The sequence below is a fragment of the Mugil cephalus genome, chromosome 21 (genome assembly GCF_022458985.1).
Source record: "Mugil cephalus isolate CIBA_MC_2020 chromosome 21, CIBA_Mcephalus_1.1, whole genome shotgun sequence".
Taxonomy (NCBI): domain Eukaryota; kingdom Metazoa; phylum Chordata; class Actinopteri; order Mugiliformes; family Mugilidae; genus Mugil; species Mugil cephalus.
In genome coordinates, this window is record NC_061790.1 from 1514634 (window position 1) to 1540531 (window position 25898).

The 25898-nt window shown below is 39.6% G+C and overlaps 1 protein-coding gene across 2 annotated transcripts; it reads left to right on the forward strand.

The window, feature by feature from the left end:
- Positions 1-245: 245 nt before the first annotated feature.
- cd109 (CD109 molecule) lies at positions 246-23552 on the forward strand. Of its 2 annotated transcripts, none has more exons than XM_047573142.1 (33): positions 246-361; positions 1143-1312; positions 1391-1419; positions 1633-1869; positions 1957-2082; positions 2576-2615; positions 2708-2789; positions 2883-2976; positions 3847-3979; positions 4079-4188; positions 4974-5225; positions 6057-6158; positions 6350-6412; positions 6510-6683; positions 6757-6909; positions 8521-8610; positions 9287-9359; positions 9442-9559; positions 10404-10521; positions 11711-11824; positions 13244-13462; positions 14239-14380; positions 14595-14771; positions 15445-15526; positions 15603-15831; positions 17053-17224; positions 19935-20125; positions 20331-20486; positions 20576-20641; positions 21081-21217; positions 21304-21460; positions 21545-21647; positions 23131-23552. In XM_047573142.1, exons 1-33 carry the CDS (start codon positions 285-287, stop codon positions 23328-23330), a joined length of 4386 nt encoding a protein of 1461 aa, XP_047429098.1. In that variant the 5' UTR covers positions 246-284; the 3' UTR covers positions 23331-23552. The 2 variants fall into 2 exon arrangements, with proteins under 2 accessions (XP_047429098.1, XP_047429099.1); XM_047573143.1 differs by having other exon boundaries at positions 9445-9559.
- The last annotated feature ends 2346 nt before the right edge of the window (positions 23553-25898 follow it).

The window sequence follows — 25898 nt, forward strand, 5'->3', positions numbered from 1 at the left end:
TACTTAATATTGTATCACACCATTAATATTATGATGTATTGTAAATGTAATGTATAATATTTAGAATGCATTGATACTTTTCTGAGTTTAGGATCTGAATGTGAGCAGAACCAGCCAGAAATGAAGCCTCCAGGTAGGGTGGTGGTGGTGGTGGGGGTGGTGGGGGTAACCTGACCCTGGCCCGGTCTCGATCAGGTGGTACTGCAGGGTGTGGTCACTTGTGTGCAGGTATGAATGCACAGAGTGAAGAGTGAAGCCTCGTGGAGCGACGGTCATTCTTGTAAATGGAGCGTCTCCAGATTGTGGGACTCTTGGTCCTGATCGCTGCGTCCTCCAGCCTCAACACGACGGACGGGTTCAGGTAGAGGACGGACTCACCTGGACGGCTCAGTCCCTTAAATTCACATGTTTAAATATTTATTTATATATATATTATATATATTTATTAGTGTCTAAATGGATTTTTACTTCTTAAGTGTTTGTTGTTGTTTTGTTTTTGCATCATTTGATTTAAAGTGAAACATTTCCCTTGTACTATTTCAATTGTTTTGTACAAATATGACACATTAATCTTTATTTCTTTATTAATTATTTAGCAGGTGATGACTTGAATCTGTGTTATCGATGCTTCAACAACCTCTCTAATATATTAATGTCATTTATTAAACATCATTAATTTAGTCAAACTCTTTCTTCTCTTAATATTTTCATTATTATTATCATCATTTTAAAATTCATGCAGTTCAGTTTTAATTAGTTTTTTTGTGACTGGGTAAAAAAGATGAAGATATTTTATATTTTACTCCCTGATTTGTTGATTCTTTGATTTCTTTAATGATTGATTCATCTTTTTCATGCATTTTATATAACTCATTCTTCTCATTCTTCTGCAACGAAAACAAATAGATAACAGATTTGGTTCATTAAAAGCAAATGTTTTAATGAATGAGGATGTTTTAAATGTTTTATTTTATTTTTATGATTATTTATTTATTTTATTATTTATTACATGTTTTATTTTATGCTATTTTTTATTTTATTTATTATTATTTCTATGTTATTTTTTATTTTATTTTATTTTATTTTATTTTATTTTATTTTATTTTATTTTATTTTATCTTATTTTATCTCTTGCCCCCCAGGCCTGGCCCTGAGCCCTCCTACCTGATCCTGGCTCCCAGGTCCCTCAGATCCGGGATCCCGGCCTCGGTGTCCGTCACCATCCTGACCTCCTCATTGCCGGTTGTCGTTTCTGCTCAGATTCTTCTCGCTAACAAGACTCTGGCCTCAAACTCTGCTACAGTGGAAGGAGGTATTTATTCCTCATGTGTTCACCCTCAGCAGAACCGATGACTGATCCACTGATCGTCTTCTCACTCTGTTTGTAAAGGTTCAACCAAGCTGCTGACGCTGCCGCCTGTAAGTACGACAACATTAAAATAAATAAAAGACTAAAACATTTTAAAACACACCACAGTTGTTCTGACTGGTGTCTTTATAATGAGCATTTAAAGCTTATTTTTCTCTATAATTGAGACGTTTCCTGCTCAGTGAAGTGAGACCAGAGCTGAGCTGTGTTTTGACAGCAGGGCTCTGAACCCATAACCTCAGACAGATCACACTCTGCTGCAGATCGACGAGAGCGACTCCATCTACTCGAGCCCCTTCATCCTGGAGGTCAGAGGTCACACGGGGGGCGTCCAGGTCTTCTCCAACTCCACCAAGCTTCACTTCAGCACCGTCGGCCTCTCCACCATCATTCAGACCGACAGACCCAAGTACCAGCCGGGGCAGGTGGTGAGGATCAGAGCCGTGTCCATCCGTCCTGACGGGAGGCCGGAGGTCAGCCCGGTGGACGTCATCGTCAGAGTGAGTCTCAGAGAGGATTCAACAAACTGCCACGATCTTCTTTAAAACGTCGACTTACCCTCCGCCCATGGTTTCCCCTCCACCCAGGATCCGAGGGGGAACCTGCTCCGCCAGTGGTTGGATGTAGACGGCGTCCTCGGGGTCGTGTCCAGAGAGTTTGAGCTTTCTGAAAATCCTCCTCTGGGTGACTGGACCATAGTCACCACGGTCAGAGTGAGTCAGCTGCACCTTCAGCACATTCACTCTGAGGGAACTCAAAAACCTTCTAAAAGACGCCTTCGCATAGACCGTATATAAATATGGACTAAACACGTCTCCTCCATAGACTGTATATAAATATGGACTAAACACGTCTCCTCCATAGACTGTATATAAATATGGACTAAACACGTCTCCTACATAGACCGTATATAAATATGGACTCAACACGTCTTCTACATAGACCGTATATAAATATGGACTAAACACGTCTCCTCCATAGACTGTATATAAATATGGACTAAACACGTCTCCTACATAGACCGTATATAAATATGGACATCAGTACGGCCCGAGTAGCCACCATATTGATGCCCCGCCCACACTTCCTCCAGACTCACTCATATTTTCATTTAATTAATACTATGCTCTGCCTCTCTTTCGTCTCAAGTTGCAGCTTTTAAACATTTCTCCTTGACTGTGTTTGTCGTCATCACGTGTTTTCCAGGATGTTTCCAGTGAGAAGAAGTTCACGGTTGCTCATTACGGTTTGTTTCCTTCTCTCTGAACCAGAACATCTTCTTTTATTGTCACTATAAAAACCTTAATAATCCCTCCATCGTTGTGTGTTCGTTGTCAGTTTTGCCAAAGTTTGAGGTGGTGATAAAAGCTCCGGACGTCATTTATTACCAGGACACTGTGGACGGAGTCATCACGGCAAAGTGAGACTAGTTTCATCCAGTTTGAGGAGCTGAAGAAGAAGAAGAAGAAGAAGAAGGAGGATGATTTATAGTGTGTTTTTTATTTGTCCTCAGGTACATGTATGGTAAACCTGTTCGAGGACACATGAATATAACGTACATTCATCACTTTCACGGCATCGACGAAGCTTTTGATGAAGACAGAGAGGTCTGTGGTTCAGTTTGAAGCTTCACACATTTCGAACTTCATGAAGTTAAAGTGTTTTCTCATCTTAAAGTTGCCAGTTTATTAGGCACACTAGATAAAAATAAAAAGAATCTACTATAACAGGAAACTTGTCTTTGTGAAGGTTCTGGTATTCAAACTGAGACGTTTTCATTTAGCTTGTTCCAAAATATGTATCACCTCCCTAAACCACAAACTCCTTCCTCCAACATGATCATCCAGGTGAATCACCACCTTTCTGACTCTGTTTCATCTTCAGTTCAACATTAGAGCATGAAGGAGGATTTAGTTCAACACCCTTAAAACCATTTCCCAAATCATTTGTTTTCCTTTTTTTTTCAGAAAACACAAAAAACTAAACCATATTGAGTGTATGATATTTATTATATATATAATTTATATATAATTTGTCAAAAAAGTCTTAGGCCATTATTTTAGGCATAAAACTATATATCTCAATATTATATTAGGATGAATTCAGTAGTGTTCCTAATGAAGTGCCCAGAGTACAAGAAGATTTCTTTTTCTCTTTTTTATATCATTTTTTAAAATTTCAGTTTTTACCATTTTCACATATTTTTACAATATTTATGTAGGAGATTTATGTTTATTTTTTTAATTTAATTTCTACATTATTAAATAATGACATTTATTTCTGTATTATTTCTTTTTAATATTAATTCATGCATTTTCTCCAGTGTACCTAATATTTTGGCATGTCAGTACTTGATTCATCGGCAGCAGGAAGTAGAATGAACCCAACACATGCAAAGTTCTTCTGTTTGTCTATTTGTTTGTTTCACTGGTGTACCTAATGTTTTGGCCGCTGAGTGTAATGTGGTTTTTATTCAGATCGATGGGACCGATTTCTTCTCGTTTGACGTTCCCATCGTTCACATGAACATGAGACCTTCCAGGATGATCTACTATGACGGATCCACACAGTTTCTAAAGATCGTGGTTCACGTGACCGAACATCTCACAGGTTTTTTATTTTCTTATTTTAAACCCTGTTTCAGCCCTATTGGTTTTGGGACCAATGTATTTCATGTCATTAATGTTGTTAATGCTTCTCGTCTTTCAGGTCTCACCTACAACAGCACGACAAAGGTGATGCTGACAAGAAACAGATACAAACTCACCTTTGAAGATTATCCCAAAACTCTAAAGCCCTTTTTAAACTTCACTGCCAGGGTAAGAAACGCCACGGATTCAACCTTTTACTGCATCTACATCCACTTCTTTTCTTATTTAAAGTATATATTCAGTATAATGTCTGTAGTTATGGAGGAGGATTTAAAATAAAAAATAAATAATGTTATGACCTTTTCCTCATAATTAGGACTTCTGACTTTTTTTGCTTCAAAATGTTTGACTTTTTTCCCAAAATTTTGAAATGGACTCTGGCTTTTTTTCACAGAATTATCACGTTTCTCGAATTTCTGACTTTTCATCGCATCCTTACTTTTTTCTTTTCATATTACCATTAGCATTTATCTTAGGATGTATTTTTCATGTTTTTTTTACTTAGATTCTTGACTTTTTCTTCAAAACTGGGACTTACTCACTTTTTACATTTTTTTTTCCGGAAACTTTGAAACAAATTGAAACAAAAGAATGATCACATTTCTTTCCAGATAAATTTTCTCAAACATTTTACTTTCTGAATTATTTTTTTTCTGACTTTTCACTGCAATTCTTACTTTTTTTCTCAAATTTCTAACTTTTTTTTTTTGAAGAACTGAGATTTTTCCAAAAAAATCTTACTGTTCATCTCTGAATTTCATTTTTTTTCTTAGACTTCTGACTTTTTCCTCAGAATTCTCTCACAAGCCCCAAACATTTTTTTTTCTTTACAGACATTTTAATTTTCTTTCTTGAAAAATAGGAACATGTACATCAGTTCTCTCAGTGAGATTCATTTAGCCCATCATAACACATGCTGCTTTAAAGCAAAATGTTTCTCTTTTCTTTCATAGCTGAAAATTTCTACATACAACAATAAACCATTGTCGCTGGCAGATCAGCAAAAGATAGTTGAAGTATCTGCAGTGCAACGAAAACAAACTCCATGGGTTTGGATAATGGAGGGAAGAGAGAAGCCTGAAAGTACCAACGCCTCAGATCCAGAGGACATGGACCCTAAAGGAATGGAGTTTCCTGTCCCTGTAGACGGGGTGATACCTCTCAGCATCGAGATCATGAACGAAACAGAATCGCTCTATATTGATGTGAGTAGGTGTTTATAAAATCAGCCTCACTGGAAATAAATCCTTCAAAATTAATACTTTACAGCCTGATGGCTGAAAAAATGGCAATTCAGTTATTTTACATAATTTTGTAAACTGACATTAATAAATGTCTTTGGGTTAAAATGAACCCCAGTGACATTCGATTCTGTCATTTTGATACCAAGTTCCTCAAAGCTTTCTTTAAAGTAATAGGTACATAAAGGCATGAAACATAATTTCCATTATTTAACATTGTTTATAACATGCAAAGAGCATTAACATGTTGAGCACAGTGCTCTTATTTTTGACCAGAAGTATTTAAATGTAAAGTGGCGCATCATCTGCGTATTGGCAAAATCTTTGGTTGAGTAGACATTTTTTATATATTTTTTAACATTTTTTTTTCTTTAAATACATATTAACATGACTCCAATATATTTTAGTAAAGGGATAAGGGATAGCTTAAAATTGAATACGAAATGATAATAATAATGTATATTTATAAATAGCACTAGGCTAAGTTTAATATAGAACACATCAGTTTGGGGTCCTTGACCTGAAAAACATTGAAGACCCTTGACTTATATATTACAACTTATCTTATAGGATCTATTAAATGTAAATACAAAGCTGTTTTAAGTCGTAAAATCAGACTCGGTGACACCAGTACACGACTGGTTGTAAAGTGACGGTAATACAGAGTTCACACATTTAAACAACTAAAAAGATAATACAGAAGATATTCTACTAGTTTATGTAGAACCAGGAAAAAAAAAAATTAAGACTTTATTTTCACATTTGTCTTGTTTCGGTCTGATTGATTGTTTTCAGGCGTCTTTCGAGGACAGCTCCAACACTCTGCAGCTTCACAGAAGCTACACATCCCCCAGTCAGTCTTACCTGCAGATCCAGAAACCCTCCAGACCTCCAGAGGTAAATGTGAACGGATGGCTTACTATAATGAGTTAAGAGTTAAGAGTTACGAGTACAGGAGAGTACAACTACCTGGATGACCTTTGCTCCAGATAGTTATTCTAATAAAAAAAAAAATAACACTAAATAACACTAAACATGTTTCCATTTAGTTTATTTTGGAATAAAATCACCACTTCCTCTTCCTTCAGGTTGGTTCATCCCTCCATTTGCACATTGAGAAGAATTTTGCAACGGCAGCTGTTCACTACATGGTAAGAAACGCAGTGATACCACAAGATACGTTATGTTTTAGAGCTGTGCTGTAAACGTCATATATAATTTATACCTTTACTCTTACTCTGTGTTAAGGTGAAGTCCAGAGGTCTCCTAGTGGCTGCTGGGACGAGCTCTGAAGATCTGACTCTGGTTCCAGAAGTCTCCTGGGCTCCTCTGGCCTCCATCATCGTTTACTGCGTCAGTCCCAAGGGAGAGGTCATCAACGATGTGATCCAGCTCCCCATCCGACAATTTCTGCATAACCAGGTGTTTATTGTTTAGCTTCAGGATGAGTAGTTGGTGGTTGTTTGAATGTGACTGAACATCCCGGGATCTGCAGGTCTCTCTGAGCTGGAGCGAGTCTAAGAAGAGGCCAGCCGAGCAGGTCAACCTGAGGGTCACGGTGGCCGAGCCCGGGTCCCTGGTCGGGATTCTGGTGGTGGACAAGGCGACGCGTTGGGCGGGATCGCACAACGACATCACAGAGGAGGCGGTGAGATCAGCCGATGTCTTATTTACAGTCCAGACATCTGTTGCACATTCTGAGCCGTCTGTGTTTGGATGAGGACACAGTTTGTTATGACGTAAATTTAACTGGACAACATCAAACAAAGCACCTGTTGGACCTCAGCAATGCAGCGGACATGACAAACAATAATCATTAAAACTACATGTTTTACATTTCTGCATGAGAATGACTCAGAACATCATTAGATTTTCAAGTAGACAGAGAAGCCAATGAAACAAATGAAATCTGTTTCCTGTTTATTTGTTTATTCAGGAAAATGAGCCTATATTACATATCTGTGTGAGGTACAAGAGTAAGCAAACCTTTTACATTACAAGTTAATTTCAGTCAAATTAAAGTCTGTTTGTTTAGAAGTGTTTCCAGTCAATAAGTAAATAAGGTTAAATGTAGAAATCTAAAATAATGATTCACGCACAAAGAGCACGATTTAAGCAACGATTACTAATATACTAAAGTAAATATTAAAATATGTAGCAAGGCGGTACTCTCTCCGGACCAATGCGTCCTCCATCAGCTCCAGCTTCCACTGGATGGCCTGGCAGTTTTAAAACTGGCGATACATGATGACACCAATAAGACATAAGACACGTTGTTTATTTATCCCACATATGGGAAATGTCCATTACATACTAGAAACAATAGGAATATTATAAGAAAAATATACAAAAAATAACACTGAAAAATTAAAATATAGTGTGGTGGTAAATAAAATTGTTAAGTAATTGCTAAGACAAAACATATAAAATTAATCGGACAAGACAGAGAGGTAATTTTTTGTGTGGAGTTCCACAGGGCTCTAGTCTTGGTCCTCTACAATTCCTCATTAATATTATTTATTTATCAACTAGTCTTTCTCCAATAATGTTGAACACAACACCGCCCTTAACACGGCTTTAGCCTCATGCTCTGATTATACAACAATAATAATAATAGTGGTCTGTGCAAAAATAAAAAGCAGTGCTAATAATAATAATCGTAATAACTTTTCATTTCTCCTGCAGAAAAATATTTGATTTTTAGATTATCGCAATGAGTTTGTTTATCTTAAAACGTTAAAATAATTTAGAGTTAAGTTTTTAAGTGAACTGAAGACGTTACTTGGATGAAACGTCTAAAAGACTTGACCTTGTTTCAGCTTTTTATATTTTTTGATAATTAAATAAACAATTTAGTTTGATGTGAAGCAGCTTGCAGTGACTCCAGTCTGACCCTCAGTCACCTGTTTTCTGTTCTATGCCGATAAATAAGGGATAGCAGTAAACAGTCCAGTCTTTGAAGCTTCCATAACTCCCCAGAGTCCTCTCCAGTTTAATATTTTCCAACTGTTTCCAACTAGATCATATCCTGGTCTCATCTGATCCGTTGCAGCTACACCTATGAAATCTAATCTCTCCCCCACCGCCCTACCCCCCCAACATCCCAGTTTCACTTAAACATGAGCTGAAGCAGCACAAACTATTTTATCTCTGCTCGGTTGATCTGGTTTTAGACAATAAGTGCTTGCTTTGTGTCTTTTGTTGCTTGTTGTGAGCTGTAACGTTAGCAGCTCTGACTCTGCTGCTGCTCCTTTCACAGGTGCTGAAGGAGATTCAACAGTTTGGTGATTCCGTGGTCGATGGCGACACCAGCACACTCAGAATAGGAGATCCTTACACAGTCTTTAAGGTTAGCCTCCAAAGGGACACTTCTGCTTGTAGGTGTTGGCAACAAAAATGGTTCAGTTAAGATTATGGATGTAAGAAAAGGTCAATATCGACTCTGACTTCCATCCTCTGTGGATTTAGTCACTCTGTTCTAACTGTAACCACTAACTATAAACAGAATTTTAACATTTTTTTTTTCTGAACCAAATGATGCTCTTGATTTTCATTTTCATCTTAAATTAGACCAGTAACGCAGAACGAGACCATTACAGAAAATATTGCATTATTTTTGTCCTATTTTTGACTTTTTACTGCAGTTCTTACATTTTTCTTCAATTTCTGACATTTTCTTCTTTTTGAAGTGCAGATATTTTTTCAAAGAATTCTTACTATTCATCCCAGGATTTTTTTTTCTTAGATTTCTGACTCACGATTCACAATTGTCTCACAATTCTGTCACAAGCCCCAAACATTTTTCCCTTTACAGATGTACTAACTTTCTTGAAAAAATGGTAAATGTACATCAGTTCTCTCAGTGAGATTCAAATGATTTGCCAACATTTAGACCATCGTAACTCTGCTTTAAAAAATGTTTCTCTTTTCTTTTATAACTGAAAATTTCTACATACAACAATAAAACATTGTTGATGGTGGATCAGCAAAACATTGTCTAAGTATCTGTGATTTTTCTCCTGCAGACCGTTGATCTCATCCCGTTGACGGACGCTGATCTACATGTCCAAACCAGGATTTTGGAGTGGCTACTGTTCCGTAAGTGTTGAACAAAAGCTCATTCAGCTAACGCCCATTTTAAGAACGGTGCTAATGTGATTGACATTTCTTTTCTTAACAGCAGGGGAGGAAATGTTTGACGTGACCCAGACTCACAATCTCCCCATGGAGCAACAACAGGAACCACACGAGCGCACTAACTTTCCAGAGACCTGGATCTGGATGGACGTCAACACAAGGTCAAACCGGCATTAACTGAAACAGAAATAACATGTGACCAGTTTGTTTTAAAGCTGAAAGATAAAGGATAGATTCCTGGGGGAGTTTACCCACTGATTCTCAAAAATAATCATCAAAAAGACCAAATCCTGGGTTGAAAGGAAACCTGCCATGTAATATATAGTAAACTGACAGACATAAACATCTAGTTTCTACTACAAGGTAGTCAGATACTAGTCTAGTACACAGTATTTTTGGTAAGTAAGTAGAGTAAAACTATCAAACTGGTAGGATACTCTAATTTAATCAACTATTTACTACAAACTCACCCTGTATGCAGATGATACCACACTTTATTTTAATATTTCTACAACTCAGCAAACTATGAGGTTTCAGAATGGTTCAAATAAAATGTTCTGTCGTGGATTTTTACTCAATTCAAAGATTGTTTTTGATTTATCCTCCAACTGCTACGTATTCCTATGCCCTGGAGAACATCTAAACCCCAACAAGCTTGTCACGGCGGGTGTAAAGCAAAACATGTCAAAACTGACCTTCCCAATGAGTAATTAAATCATTAATCAATAAGCATTAGCTGAAGTCCTGGTCAAAACTCCAGTCACAACAGAACTTCTTCTAATCTGGTATTAGTTTGACTTAAATAAAGGAGGTGAAAATGTGCTGTTGTTTTGACAGAAACCTCATAACAAACCAACTTTAAGCAACAAGTGACTCACAGGTGTTGAAGTTTATCTGGCTTCCCGGCTACCGGATTATTAATGAATCCGAAACATTTTTAGTGCAAACACATTTTGGGAAAAATATTTTAGTTGAAGAATAACAGTTTAACTTTTTGTTGTGTAGTGATTCAACCACGAAGCAGATTCCACTGACAGTGCCAGATAGCATCACGAGCTGGACAGCTACTGCTTTTGTCATGTCTGAGAAGCTGGGTCTGGGTCTTGTGAAGCAGCCAGCAGAGGTATTAACAGCCTTCATCTGCTTTTTAACATCACCTCTTCCCTTTGTCAGTTAAAGCCTCATTATTAACGCTCTGGATGCAAAGCTATTATATTAAGGCGAGACACTACAGGTGAATAGGGTAAAATATTTAACTAATAGATATCATCATGAAACTTCTCCAGTTGATTTTTAACATAAATACAATATTTTGTTGTATTACAAGTTTTCTGTGAATTTATATTTGAATACGCAAACGAGGAGTTCTCTTCTTAAATATGCACTCATTTGCATACATTTCCAGAACAGAATTCTGAATAATGGTTAAAATGGTCAAAATTCTTGTTTCATTTTGTTAACATATTACATTTACAGGTATTTACATTTACAGGTTTTGGATATCTCTTTATATCACTCCATAAATCACAAAATATTGTCAACAGTCAAAAAAAAAAGTAATCAGTAAGTAATCAGAGTAAAATGAAAAATCCCCTCTGTAAATACCTGTAGAATGTAGTTAGGAATACATCTGTAAAGTCTGGTTTGTGTCAGAGCTGCTGAAGTGGAGATTTCTGGCTCAGAGTAGCAGAAAAACTCATTTAAAGTTTTAAATTGTAAAATCTTGTATATTTTTATTGGAAACCACTATGAACCAAAAACAGATCTACTCAAATCCTTCTAAACACATCATATAATCATATCAACATATATAATATCAGAATATCAGATAAACTCAGACTAGAGGCAGAATATCCGGTCACTTTTGAACCAATCACGTTGTCAGAAATCGACACCAACCAATGACAGTTTAGCTTCTTCTTTCACCACTGGTTTCCAGTAGAAAGGATATGACCATATTTGGACCTGACTGACTTCTGCTGGAGATAAAGAGCTTCACAACAGTTCCTCATTTACCAGATAGAGACGAGGCGACAGTAGAAAGATGACTTTAGAGAATTTAGGAGGAAACTAGAGGCTCAACACAGACAAAGTGTAGTGAAATGAACTCATGAATGAGCATTTTTTTAAAAACTAGTTTGATAGAAAACGTATTAATGAAGCAAAATGGTAAAAAATCTCAAAATTGTTCAGTGGGTGAAAATACTACAGTGTCTCGCCTTAATTTAGAACCAGTTTGTGAGTATTGACTGTTTTCGGTTAATAGCACTAGCATCAGATGTGACACAGTCTCCCATGTGACCATGCTGTAGCTCACAGTCTTCCAGGATTTCTTCTTGTCCTTGAACCTTCCGGCCTACATCATCCGAGGAGAGGTGCTGGTGCTGGAGGTCATTCTGTTCAACTACCTCCAACAGGACCAGCAGGTCAGTCGCCCCCACCGCTAGCTAGACATGCTAGAAGAAGCCGTGATACTGTCTGAAAACTTTAAATATTTCATTCATTCTTTATATTTAATTGAAGGAGAAGTTAAAACAAAAAACAAAAACAAAACAAAACCAAAAAAAAGCTCCAATAGATCCAAAATACTGGCCTTGGTTGAAATGAAACTTTAAATTAGCCTTAATTAATACACAGGATTAGATGCTACAATCCTTTGTGCCAAGATCAGAGGTAAAACACATTTAGAAACCCAGTCCAACTGAAAACCAACCAGCAGGCTAGCAGTCAGCTACCACCTAGCAACCAACAAGAAGACACCAGCTAACTAGCCTAGCCAACAGCAGATGATACTGCTCTTTATTCCAGCACTTCTACAACTCAACAAACTATGTTTGTAGTTCAGTTCAAGAAGCTCAGGTTGGCTGTTTGAAAAAGTTTTTGTTGTAGTTGTGGTCTTGTTTGTGGAGTGAATAAGTAGTAGCATGTGTTTGGAATATGTGGTGTGTTGTGTTTGGCCAGTAAATTATACCAGCACGTGGGTTTTTTTGGTTTAGAAATGTTGGAAATGTCTGGGGTACAGGAGGTTGTAGCAAACTATATGAGTAACAAGCTTTGAATTGACTGGAATGAAATTACCCTCATAGTTTATAGAGTTAAATAAAGAGCATTATCGTCTGTGTATAGTGTGAGTTTACAGTTAAGAGTTAATTAAATTACGTAAGTAAGTTATATATCAGTTTGACAGTTGGGCTCCACTTTATAACCAGAAATATTTATACTTCTCTAGTTTCTGACTTAATTTTAAAACACAACACAATATCTCAGTCCACCTCCCCATGTTCAGACAGAGTATTTCCTGTTACACACAGGTGCTTGTTGAGTTTTCACCATAGATAGATTTCACCAGATAAAGGACTTTAAGTAACTCAGGGTTCTTATCCACCAGTGAGGGTTAAATAAAAGCAGGAGATTGGTGAAGTTTCACTTATTTAGAGCCTGATCTCACACTTATAAAAGGACTCAGAAATATGAGTCAAAGAGGAGCCGGTGGACACTTGAACTAGAACATCTCTTCCTGGATACGAGGCTGTGAGAGCTGATAAACTTCTCTGATGTAAATCCAGATTGATGTAGGTCACTGTGAAAACACAGACTCTCATTATTAGACACATCTGCTTTGATAAGCAGTAAATGTCAGTGTGTCCCAGCAGCAGGTGTTTGATTACATGGCCCCGAGGGTCTTTGTGGTTGTTCCAGGCATCAGGTTTCTATAATCCATCGTTTTCTAACATCAGCTCTGCAGTGAGGATTATAAACATGTCCCCTGTAATTCCTCCTCTCACTCTTTGTCGTCTCGTTAAACCCGATCTGGGTGGACTCTCCCTCGGCCCTTTGTCTTGCAGGTCAGGGTGATTGTGGCAGAAAGTGAGACCTTCGAGTTCGTCTTCCCAGATGACGAGGTTCTCTCCATGGCCAGCGTTCGCCAGGTGTACGTGGAGAGTCAGAGCGGCGCCACCGTCCTCGTTCCCATCAGGCCGCTCACTCTCGGAAAGATCCCGATCTCCGTGAAGGCCACAACGGCGTTTGCGTCCGACCTCGTCCGAAGGACCGTCCTCGTCAAGGTGATGTTAGAGTTATTACAGAGAAACCTGTATGTGGACCTACTGGTCTGGTCCTGTCTCATCTCCACTTCCCCAGATGAGTTCTTCTAATACTGGCCACATATGACACTAATATTATTAGAAACCAGGGATCTTCAATGTTTTTCAGGTCAAGGACCCAAACTGATGGAGAGGTTCAGTAGGGACCCCCTACCTACTATATGTGTTCTATATTAAACTCAGCCTAGTGCTGTTTATAAATATACATTATTATTATCATCATTTTACATTCAATATTAAAGCTTTTCACATAATGTTCACATTTTTTTAATTCAGACATGTGCAACAGTATGGTGGCCAACTGAGTCAGTGTGTGATATGCAGCCTTGTGACTGGCTCAGCAGCGATGGGGGCGGGGCCTACTGTGTACAGGAGGCTTAGATTGACAGGTCTCGACTAGTGTGGCGCTGTTGAGGCAGAACAGGAGGAGGAAGAAGAGGAGGTTGTCTCCAATCCTGAACGTCTGTAGCCTTAGAAGATCAGTAGATTATGAGCAGAGGTTACCATGGTTACCACTACTCCTCATCCATCAGAAGGTTCGGTTGATTCGTGTCCACGTAAACTCTGCTTTAAGTTCAGAATCAGGAGTTTAATGACTTTCCATGCTGAAAGTGACAGTGTTTCCTTGAGGAGTGTGAACCACTGAAAGCTGAGCTCGTCGTGTGTCTGTGTAGAAACATGCGTCAGGTTGAGTCAAAGAAAACATGAAACCAGCTCTGAACTCCGTCCGTCTCCAGGCTGAAGGGCTGGAGGAGTCCTTCTCCTCCTCCCTGATCATGGAGCTTTCTCCTTCAGAGCCATTTCTGTCCGGGAGCCTCAGCTTCTCCTTTCCCCCGGACGTAGTGGAGGGCAGCGGGAGAGCTTCAGTGACGGCCGTGGGTAAGTAAACGCACCACAGAGTCTGATTTAGGACAGTAAACGCACCACACAGTAATCCTTCTCTTCCTTCTCCTCCTTCTTCTCCTGTTTTATTTCCAGTGGATCAGGTCTAGATGTTGTATATCTATATTGAATATAATCTGATTCTACTCAGTGAACATTGTTTCTTGTTGTTGTTGTTGTTGTTGTTGTTGTTGTTGTTGTTGTGACCCAGGTGACATCCTGGGTCCGTCCATCTCTGGTCTGGACTCTCTGATCCAGATGCCTCATGGTTGTGGGGAACAGAACATGATCAACTTTGCCCCGAACGTCTACGTCCTCCAGTATCTGAGCTCCACGGGCCAGAGCAGCCAGGACGTTAGGGACCGAGCCCGAGGCTACATGCTGAAAGGTCCACACCAGCCCACCTATACACACAAAACATCTACACACACAACATCTACACACAATACATATAAACATCTACACATCTACACATAAAACACTGGAGTTAAACATGTTACTTCAGTAAAAGTAAAGTCAGAAAAACGACTTCTGTTTATTTCCATAATAATAAAAATCCAGTGATCTAATGTTTCGTTATTCACGGCTCAAATCTCCTGATCCAAACCTGGAGCTCAGGCCTTCTAACCAATACTTAGTTATTTAAATGTGTAGATTTATTTATTTATTTCATTTGTAATTTGAATTTATCAGAGAGTAATTTATACTATTATTTATACTACTCTACACTACTATACTATACTATGCTATGTTTTTGTTGCCTAACTTCTCTTATTAAGTCAAAGTTAAACACAGACCCATAAACAAACCAAGAATATTTATATATTTATTCTTGGTTTGTTTGTCTCTTGACATTTTCCAACTATGACATATTTATTAGTTTTTACTGATTATTTTATAGTTGTCTTTTCTTTGTCAGACTATTGCTGTGACTTAGACGTGTTGTATTCCGGACTAGATGACTGACAGGTTGTTGTTGATGTTGTTGACATTAAAACCACGTTCAGACCTCGTGTTCCTGTCACACTCTGATTTATTCAATGACCACGTCGCTCTTTCAGGTTATGAGCGGGAGCTGACCTTCCAGAGAGAAGACGGATCCTTCAGCGCCTTCGGAGACCAGGACTCATCAGGAAGCACCTGGTACGTCTCAAACCCCCTGACGTTCCTTTAAAGCCCAGGACGGACCTGATGGACCCGGTTCTCTGGTTTTGTGCAGGCTCTCCGCCTTCGTGCTGAGGTGTTTCCTGCAGGCGAGGCCGTTCATCCCCATCGAGGACCATGTGCTGAAAAGAGCGGCGTACTGGATCGGGGCCCAGCAGGGCGCCGACGGGAGGTTCGAGGAGCCGGGCCGGGTCATCCACACCGAGCTGCAGGGAGGCCTGGACGGGCCCGTGTCCCTCACGGCCTACGTCCTCCTCGCTCTGCTGGGGGACGCCGACATCAAGGTAAGAGACACAGGACACCAGGAGAATACAACAACTCAACACACAAATATGACTAAGGATGGCCACCACCACTGGGAGTAACCAGACCACCTGAGGTTTTAATTAGCTTAGCATCCTTAGCTCTGTTGCTGCAGTTTTTCTCCTGCATGGATGGAAGTGAACCTTCAAAATGTTTAAGACTAAAAACCAAAACATGCAGACTTTGCACGTCACAAATAGCCTTAAAAATAAATAATGGTGGTATGTTTTCATTCTTTAAGCACCGGCACCGTTTCTAAAGATAAAACCAGACCTGGACCTGGACCTGGACCTGGTTATGACACAGTACCAGTCAAACAGTTTCCTGTTCAGCTCAGTGAGAAGATGTGTCCAAACTTTTGACTGGTAGTGTGTGTCTGTCTCATATTAGGAGCCCGTGTGTTAAATAATGATTAAAACATCACATGTACTGTTTGAAACAGGGAACATCAAAGCCGTCTTTTCTATTGGCAGCGAGTAAGAAACGTCGCTGAGGAAATGATAAAAAGTAGAATCAGCCTCCACTGATGAGTGGATTGAAACTGTCTATGAGAGAAGAAATGTTTATCCCCCAAGACTGGGAAAGGAAATTTATAAGATCTGGAGGATGTAAAACCAATCAGATCTGATTTTCTTTATTTATGTGATATTTGGACAGTATGAGGGGTGGACTCCCCAGTTCTGTTCTGATCTGATTTGTTCCATAAGAGAAAATCCTGGAAGTGCAGAATGGACATAAATTCAGTGAAACTTTCTGCATCCATCCTTTTTAATGTTCTGGAACAACTGAGGCTGTAGTTAATGGACGTGATGGAAATTTACCTTTCCAAAATAAAACACATGTACTCATAGATTATTAAGGCTAAATTATGGGTCTTATTGTCAATAAACCAGTCGTGTATTTTGTTGAATAGCAGAGGTTAAGCTAATCTCTCGGTGGTTGTGTAACTTAACGAAACGTCGGTGAAGGGAGGAGCCCACTTAAAAAACCCCAGTGATGCTTCCGTTAGCTAGGCTAGTTAGCTGGTGATTTCTTGTTGGTTGCTAGCTGCTAGCTAACTGCTAGCCTGCTGGTTTTCAGTTCTTCTAAATGTGTTTTGCCTGAGATCTCGGCATAAAGATTGTAACATCTAGTCCTGTGTGTTAATGTTGTTCCATATAAAGTGGCCTGGTGTGGGTTTTGCCCTGTTCCTTGTCTGCCAGGCTCAGTATGAGAGCAGGGTCTCTGCCGCCCTCATGTACCTGGAGGGACGTCTGGCTCTGGGCGTCTCCAGTAACTACAGCCTCGGCCTCATGGCCTACGCTCTGGCTCTGGCCGGGAGCTCCAGCGCTGAGAGGGCGCTGAGCGATCTGATTGGACGAGCTGAGATGAAAGGTACGACGTTTCCATTCCCCCTAGAAACACACGGAACCTAAATATTTCAATACGAACTGATGATGGAAACACCGACATTTCTCTCAGATATCGAAAACTAAGACATTTCCACGATCTCATGAGGTGGTTTTCACCAATTCTTCAGATAATGCTAAATATAAATCTATTAATAATCATAAATCTAGTTAAAACGCTCCATGTAAATGAGTTTTGTATGTGCATGACACTCCTTTCATAGTGTTTCACCCAGGAAATGTTTAAATCTGCTGTTTATGCATCACTACATATCAAACACATTCAACAGTACACAAAGGAAGCTGGTAGCTGTGTGACAATCCAATGCTGCTCTGTTGCCTTTATTATTTATATTTCTACTTTATTATCTTTATGTTCTATATCTGTGCTGTTTATTTAGTATCTATATGTTATTATGGGTAATAATCTGGGACCTGAGTGGAATGATTTCCATCTCATGTTTCTTCAGTCCTTGGATAAAATGTACTTTAAATTATATTTTCCATACAAATAAATAAATAAAATAAATCTTGAATAAATCAGGAAATACTGTGGCCAGCTATGACCCCGAGGACCTTTTCCACTTCCTGTTTTATGGAGGACCAATCCTGACAAAATAAATAAATAAATAGCATTTATGTCATATATTTAGGTATTTATTTATTCCATTAATTCTTTCACATTTTTTGCTATTTTAAAAAAACAATTGAAGCTGAAATCACTGTGATCACAGCTTGTTCACGTCAACTCTGTCTTTACATCATTATGATCTTAGTGACTGTGAAATAAACACTGACTTTTTAGTGTAGGTGGCAGAGCTAGCTAGCAACTGAAATCCATCTACCTCAAAGTGACAACAATTTACGAGAATTATTTAGAAAAAAAAAACATCTTTCAGTGAAAACAGGTACAAAGAGAAATTGGACTTGATGCCACCTCTTGAGTTTTGATATTTAGACTCAAACGCAGCCGAATTAAACTGAGGTTGGTTTATTTATTCATTGTGTACGAATGGGAGTCTTGAATTTGATTAAGGAGCTGGGTGCATTGGACCGTAAACGCTTTTCTGATGGCAGCCATTTTGGTGTAAACAGATTTAACTCTTGGCTCCGATGACGTCTCCGACTTCTTCTTCTTCAGCTCTGAAAGCCTGGAGGGGTGTTGAGGTTTTAATAAGACCATCTGTCAGTGGACTTGTGTTTGTTTCAACAAAAAACAAACAGGATCTCAACAGAAACCAGGACGGGGCTCATTGATTTTTATTTTTTTTTTTTTAATTTTAGGACAAAATAAATCATTGTATTTGGAAGATTTTTTGGAAGAAAATGAAAACTGTTTCTGACTGTTATGAAATCAGTACACAACACAATTGTCCCTGCACACCACTCCATTCCAGTCCAAAACAATCTTTATTTGCCATTTATTCTTCTTCAGGGTGAACAAAGCCAAGAACAGAACTACTGACTGTTTACTGACCAAACCAGTATGAAATAAAGGGGCCTTACTTGACTCAGGAGAAAACAAACAGACTCCCAACGTATAACGGGACTGTAGTGGTAAAACATTCGGATGGTGAATGTTGGTGCTGGACTTCTCCACATCAACCAGCTTTAGCTTCCCTTCAGTGATCAGACGTTTTCCCAGACACGCCTCGGTAAACGTTCCCCCTGTAGGTGGAGTAGTAGAGCAGCTTCTGAAGCTCTGTCAGTACGTACGTTAACTCATAAAAGCTCGAACCACGAGCGTTAGAGGCCTAATACTACAATATGTTGACGGAGATTCTGACACCAAGACGTAGTAACACTGTACCAGTTAGCAGGCTAATCGGTTAGCCTACTGTTCCATGGTAGCACACATGGCAAACACAAAACTAAACTAAAATATAAATGACAACACCACTACAGCTAAACACCAGCCGGTTACTACAGACACACTAACACACAGACACACTGAAAGAGTCATGTTTAACATGCTAACAGCATGCTAACTTAGCCCCGTGGTTAGCTCCTTTCTCTACCGAATAGTGAGAACTACGTTAGCCCCGCTAGTCTCCCTTTATTCTGGCTAAGGCTAGGGCTAGGATTAGGATTAGGATTAAGATTAGGATTAGGATTAGGATTAAGATTAGGATTAGGATTAGGGTTAGGGTTAGGGTTAGGATTAGGGTTAGGGTTAGGGTTAGGATTAGGATAAGGATTAGGTGAGTAAGTGTGTGTTCAGCTGATTGTTTGTGTGTACGTCGGTGCGGAGCTCCGTCCATCACATAACAGAGTGCGGGGAAGAAGTAGAGACGAAGAACAACCATAAAGAAAATGTTTTAAACTTAAACTTAACATTAAAACAAAAACAATAGAAAATAATAACAATAAAAAACACTAAAAGCACCAAACAAGGGCACCAACCTTCATGTTGGGTCAAATGCTAAGGAATAAAAATGGGTTTTAAGACAAGTTCTTTGTATATATCTTCTGCTGTACATCTCTTTGATCGACTGCTGTCGTCTTAAAGGAGCTTTATAAATAGAGGAGAGGAGAGAATAGAGAAGAACCCGTTTAAACTCCAGGTCTCCTCCTACAGGAAGCTGAAACAAACATAAAAAAGAACCACAGCAGCCCCTGCAGGCAGGGAGGGTCATAACACCACAGTCACGACACTGAGGGACCAGAAAACAAACGTTCTGTGACTTTGTCTCCAGACGGCGTCCCGATGTGGTCGTCCCTGGGCGGCGGGCTGTCGTCGTCGTGGCAACCCCGCTCTGCAGACATAGAGATGGCGTCCTACGTCCTGCTGTCTCTCCACCAGCTGGACCGGGTCTCGGAGGGCGTCGGCCTCATGAAGTGGCTCAGCCGCCAGAGGAACCACGGAGGAGGGTTTGGAAGCACTCAGGTCAGTAAAAGGCCTCCTCTGCTACTCTACACCTGTGAGCCATAACATTATGACCAGTGGCTCCTGGCTGTAGGTGGATACATCAGGCAGAAAGGTGAACGTTTCTCCTGATGATGTCCATCCAATCTAGTCATCCAGTCAAAGCCCAACGAGACTCGCTGACCAATCGACTGAACTGTGTCTCATGTCCCGTCTCGTCCCTCAGGACACGGTTGTAGCTCTTCAGGCTTTGTCCACGTTCGCTGGTCTCGTCGGGACTCGAGACTTTAACATCAGAGTCAGAGTGAAGAGCGACGCCTCAACCACCGTCGCCACCTTCAGCATCAACCAGGAGAACCACCTGCTCCATCAGAGTCAGCAGGTACCACCCCCTCCATCCACCTCCTCCACCTCCTCCCAGTATGAACTTCAACAGCAGATGTTTTGTCATTTGGTCTTTTTTCATTTCAGATCGAGCCAGAAGACGAGCTGAACCTCCAGGTGACGGCGGAAGGTCAAGGACTCGTCCTGGTTCAGGTATCAGGACAAGAAAAATATGAGAATATGTTCCACATTTAAATTAAATAGGTTTTATTTGTATGGTAGGTATAAAATGAGATATTTGAATGTAAATGTGTAATTAAATATTTTTTAAATTATATAGCAATATTAGGAAATGTGCAAATATTTCTATTTTACATGTGTTGTATTAATTTAATTGAAAATATGTTTGCAATAAATTAAAATACATTTTTAAATTGCAATGAAATATATTTTAGTCATATGTCAGATAATATTAGCCATAACAAATAAAAGGTATGCAATTTAAATGCAATTAAATATGTTTTGTGTATATGATAATAAAAATATTTTTAAAAAATATATATATATTCTTGTGTTTTTTGTAATGAAGCGTGTAAATGGAGGTTTCAAAGGAGTTTTGTTCTTTTTCTTGTTCTTGTTCTTCGTCCCTCAGCTGAACGTCTTTTATAACGTCAGGACTGAGGTGCTGATGAGGAGGAGGAGGGACGCCGGTGAGCGTGACGCCTTCCACCTGAACGTCAAACTGTTCGACTCTGACCTGGACTCCTGTCACCTGTTCATCTGCACCAGGTGATCTCATCGCTCTCTGAGGTTCGTTCACTCCTCCTCCTCCTCCTTCACCTCTGAGACCGTCCTCTCGTTCTGGTCCTCTGCAGATTGTCCCAGGGTCTGGGCCTCAACATGACCGGCATGGCCATCCTGGAGGTGGGTCTGCTGAGCGGCCTGAGTCTGCAGGAGGACGGGGTCCAGACCAACCAGGTGGTGAAGAGGGTGGAGACCCAGCCGGGGAAGGTGGTCCTGTACCTGGACTCTGTGAGCTGCACCCAGACACACAGTGTAAGACGTCCTGAGCTGAACGTCACCAGAGTTTGATTTGAGTGTTGATGATGTTTCCAGGTGACGACAGAGGAGATGTGTCTGGAGATCCCTCTGGTCATGGAGTACAAGGTCGCCAAAGTCCAGGACGCAACCGCTCTCATCTACGACTACTACGAACCCCGTGAGTATTTAAGACGAGGAAATGCTCCAGGACCAGGCTGACTTAGAAAAATAGCAGCTAGCGTCATATATACCGTGAAAACTATGTGTTCATGTAGTTTATGTCCATGTAGACAGACACATTTAACTGACCTGGTTACTACCAAGTTATTATAGCAAGCATGCTAATGCTATAATAATAATATTACATAAACAGTGAGACTAGTTTAATTTATTTCTAATTTTTCCGAGTAATTTGAACATTTAACGGTGATGGATGAACATGGAGGCTGAGGAGAAGGTAAACACAGCTCCATGACTGATGAGGTGATTGGGCTACAAAGCATTTTACAGCTCATTTAAGATATTTAAAGGAAGTAGACGCTGGGATATTTAAGTGAAGACCTTTTACATATTAATAACATTTATAGGAACGTTAATGGTGGAAATAAGACATTTATTTCCACATAGCTCATAGAGTTACACTGTAGAATCTAACCTCTGATGAAGCAAACATGGCGCCATGATTTGAGTTGACCAGACTCTCTCTAATATACGGCTCTGACCTTCATGTTAAAACATTCAACTTTAAAGCAGAAATAAACCTGTTCTTGGTCTCTAGAGATAATGTCTTATCTCTTATATGTATATAACCCACCTTTAAATCATTAAAAGGACTCAAAGTTCTGCATAAATAGTGTGTGTCTCTACAGGGCTCGAGTCCACAAATATGATTAACCTGGTCATGATCAAGTTCTTTTTTTTCTTTTATTGTGTCCTGATTTCTGAAACCTGAATGTTCCAGCTCCTCCTCTGAAAGGATCCTTGTGTTCATCTTATTGTCCTGCACAGACAAAGCTTCAGGCCAAGTAACAGAAACACCAACAATGGAGTTAAATATCTGAGACTGAGTCATCGGGTTACAGGACGCGCTCAGATAGCGTCAGTGTTACAGCCTAAAAACATCATAAAGACATTATTCTATTTATAATCCCTAAGTTATTTGATTCATGCCATGTTTGAAATATATTCAATAAAATATTTTATTAATATGTAGATGAAGAAATCATGGAAATGTATTAATTTAAATTAAAATATATTTAATTATAATGGAATTACTTTATTTTCAGTTTTAAAACATGAAGTCAAGGATGTGTTTCAATGTTTAATTAATCTAAAATATGTTTAATGGTGTTTTAAATTATATTATATTATATTATATTATATTATATTATATTATATTATAAACCCACACATACACTGTGAGAGACATTCACTGGGGGAACTTTATTTATATGATTATTTATTTACAAAAGGGTTTACAGGTTTACATATTATATTATATAGGAATAATAGGACCCAATGAAATACATAAAAATGAAAATAATAAAAGAACAAGGCTGCCTTTGTGTACAAAAAAAAAATAAAAATTGGCCTAAAATCATTATAATCAGAACCAGGATGTAACTCTGTGGTGTTGGCCTCTGACCTCTGACCTCCTGCAGGGAGGAGGACGGCTGCGACGTATAATTCGTGGAGGATGAGCCACACTGAGACCTGCCAGCTCTGTGGGGACGACTGCAGCCTGTGTGGAGGGAAGTACGAGGGATATTTTCTGGACGCCGCTCAGCGCTGCAGCCTCCACTTCCTGCTGAGGGCTTTGCCTCCAGCTCTGCTCCTCCTCCTCCTCCTCCTCCCCATGTGAACACGACTAAACAAACTGGCTCAGCTTCAGGTGTAGAGATCTGTCAGGTGTGTTGATCCCATCTGTAGAGGGTGTAATTTAGATGTTCTATTATCATGTGTTTTTTTTTCTTTTGAGAATTGATTCAAACCAAAGCAAAGCTCACAAACTCCCATTTAAGTATCTATGGACATGAACTGATATCATTAAGCTACTGTCGTAAAATCTTGTCACAACCATTTTATAAATGTGAAGCCAAAGTGAAGCTGGAGTGGGCGCCGCCATCTTGGTTCGGTGACATCATCGCTTACAACTAGGAAACACTGCTATATGTTTATGACATGATCACGTTGGAGTTAAATCTGGACTGTGAGTGAGTGGAATTCATGAACTTAAAAAAGCTCAATGTTGGATTTTAAAAAGTCAAACTGAGCATGAAGCTCTGTGAAGTTAGCGTAGCCCTTCATAGCGTAGCGTAGCTTTATGCTGCCTTCGGGTAGAACTAGTGAACTTGTCACGACAAAAGGAAGACATGTACACAATTGCTAATGTGGTAGCATTAGCTATAAGTTGTGTGAACACTGCTGTGAAGCCACCAAGGCTAACAGTTAGCAAGCTAACAACCAGGAAACATTTGAGAGTGAGGACGTCTTCGCTGCATTGAGGCGTAACTTATGCTGCGTTCAAACAGCTAACACTTTAAATGGTTAGCTATAAGTCATGAGCCACGTAGGCTAGCAGCTAGCATGCTAACAACCAGGTAACCCAGTGTAGGAAATATTGAACGTGTGAAAAGACAAAGCTGTTTGGAATAACAACTTTTTCCTCCCTGATATGATCGACTTACAGACTTCTTACATTTCTCAAAATGTCAGCACACACGTCACAACACACCCGCTAACGGTTAGCAAGCTAACAACAGGGAAATGCCATGAAGGGATGAGGCCGCTGGGCTCATGTAGTGATACGTAACGTAGCGAGCGTCAGAGAAACCACACGGTGCCTGTTAATGTAGTCGTGTTTGTTTAGATTAAAGAATGAATCTATTTATTTACATGTGACTGATGATGATAGTAACTACAACATGTGTGTAGCTGTGTATTTGTTTCCGGATGAGCCAACTGGAATGTAGATCTATAAAATAAGAGGAATCTCAAATAAACAAAGACTTTCTTTAATTATTCAGATTCTGCGTTTTTCTTTTGGTTCATACTGATATAAACATGAATCAGATCTATCAGAAATATACTAAGGACGCGCAAAGCATCCAGTGTTTGTATTCAAATAAAATTCAAAAAAGGTGTAAAAATATGTTTTTTAGTTCCACTTCTAATTTAGTGTTAAAATAAAATAAGATGTAAATCTTGTATGTAAAATAGATGTAAAATAGAGATTAATAAACCATTTATGAACCATATTCAGGTTTGGCTCCGCCTCTAAAATGTATGTAAAGCCCAAAGACCACACAGACCAGCCCCTTTTTTTCTCAACATATGTGAGTTTCCACCACAAACATGCTAAATGCTGCTAAATGCTAATTCAGCTACGTTTAAAGACGCCTCGTTGACCTGCAACCATCCATGAGCTGCTCCAAGTTCTTAGATTTTTCACTCAACAGCCCAAAGACAGAAGAAAAAATGTAATTACAATCAAATGAAGATTTGATTTGAAGTTTCCATGTGATCACTGAAGGTTTGTAACGAGCTCCGGGGGGAAAAGCTGACTCACTGCTGATTGTGATGTTTGATAAAAAGCTGACCTCAGTTTGTTTAGAGAGCTGCAGGAAGTCACTGTTAACCACCAGTCTGCAAAACAACCCAAACCAGCATCACAGGAATGGGCCGTGGCCGCCATCTTGGTCTGGTGACATCATCCACATTTTGAAGTTAAATCTGGACCAGTGTGGAATCAGTCTGAACTTTGTTTGTGGTTACGACACAGGAAGACGAGGCACCAAGCGAAACACAATCAAACAGCTCTTTAATTCCACGTTTCCTTCTTTAACTCGGCCTTAAATAAGTTCATCCATGTGATCCCTGCAGGTTTCCAACCAGCTGTGAACGGTCGTTCCTTGTTTTCCTTTAAAAAACGTTTTAAAGATTTACAGCACGGACGTTCAGAGTCGCTTTAATCAAATCTGCGACTATGACGAAGCACGACGTCCAAACACAAGCCGGGGCAGGAGCAGCACCTGAGGGTCGCCCGTAAATCTGAGCCCTGAAGCAGGTATAGCAGCGTGGTAAATCCCAGCCGCAATCAAAGTGACGGCAGCATAAACATTAACGACAAAGCCCCGAGATGATGGACGTCTTGAACGGTCGAGTCGAGCCGGGATATTTGACCCAGATGTGGAGGAGGAGGAGGAGGAGGAGGCAGCAGGTGGGGGCGCAGTCACAGGTCAAGGTGTACGACGACGTCCTGAGGTTCTTAGAGGAAGGAGCTGATTCTAAGAGCAGCGTTTGATAAAGGGCTGTTTTAAAGCTGCAGGGAGTCATTTCTAACCACGAGGCTCCAACAACACAGCAAAAATAAACGAAGCAACACAACAAACGCGTCTTCGTGTCAACAAGAAGCAAAGCGAGTTTGTGT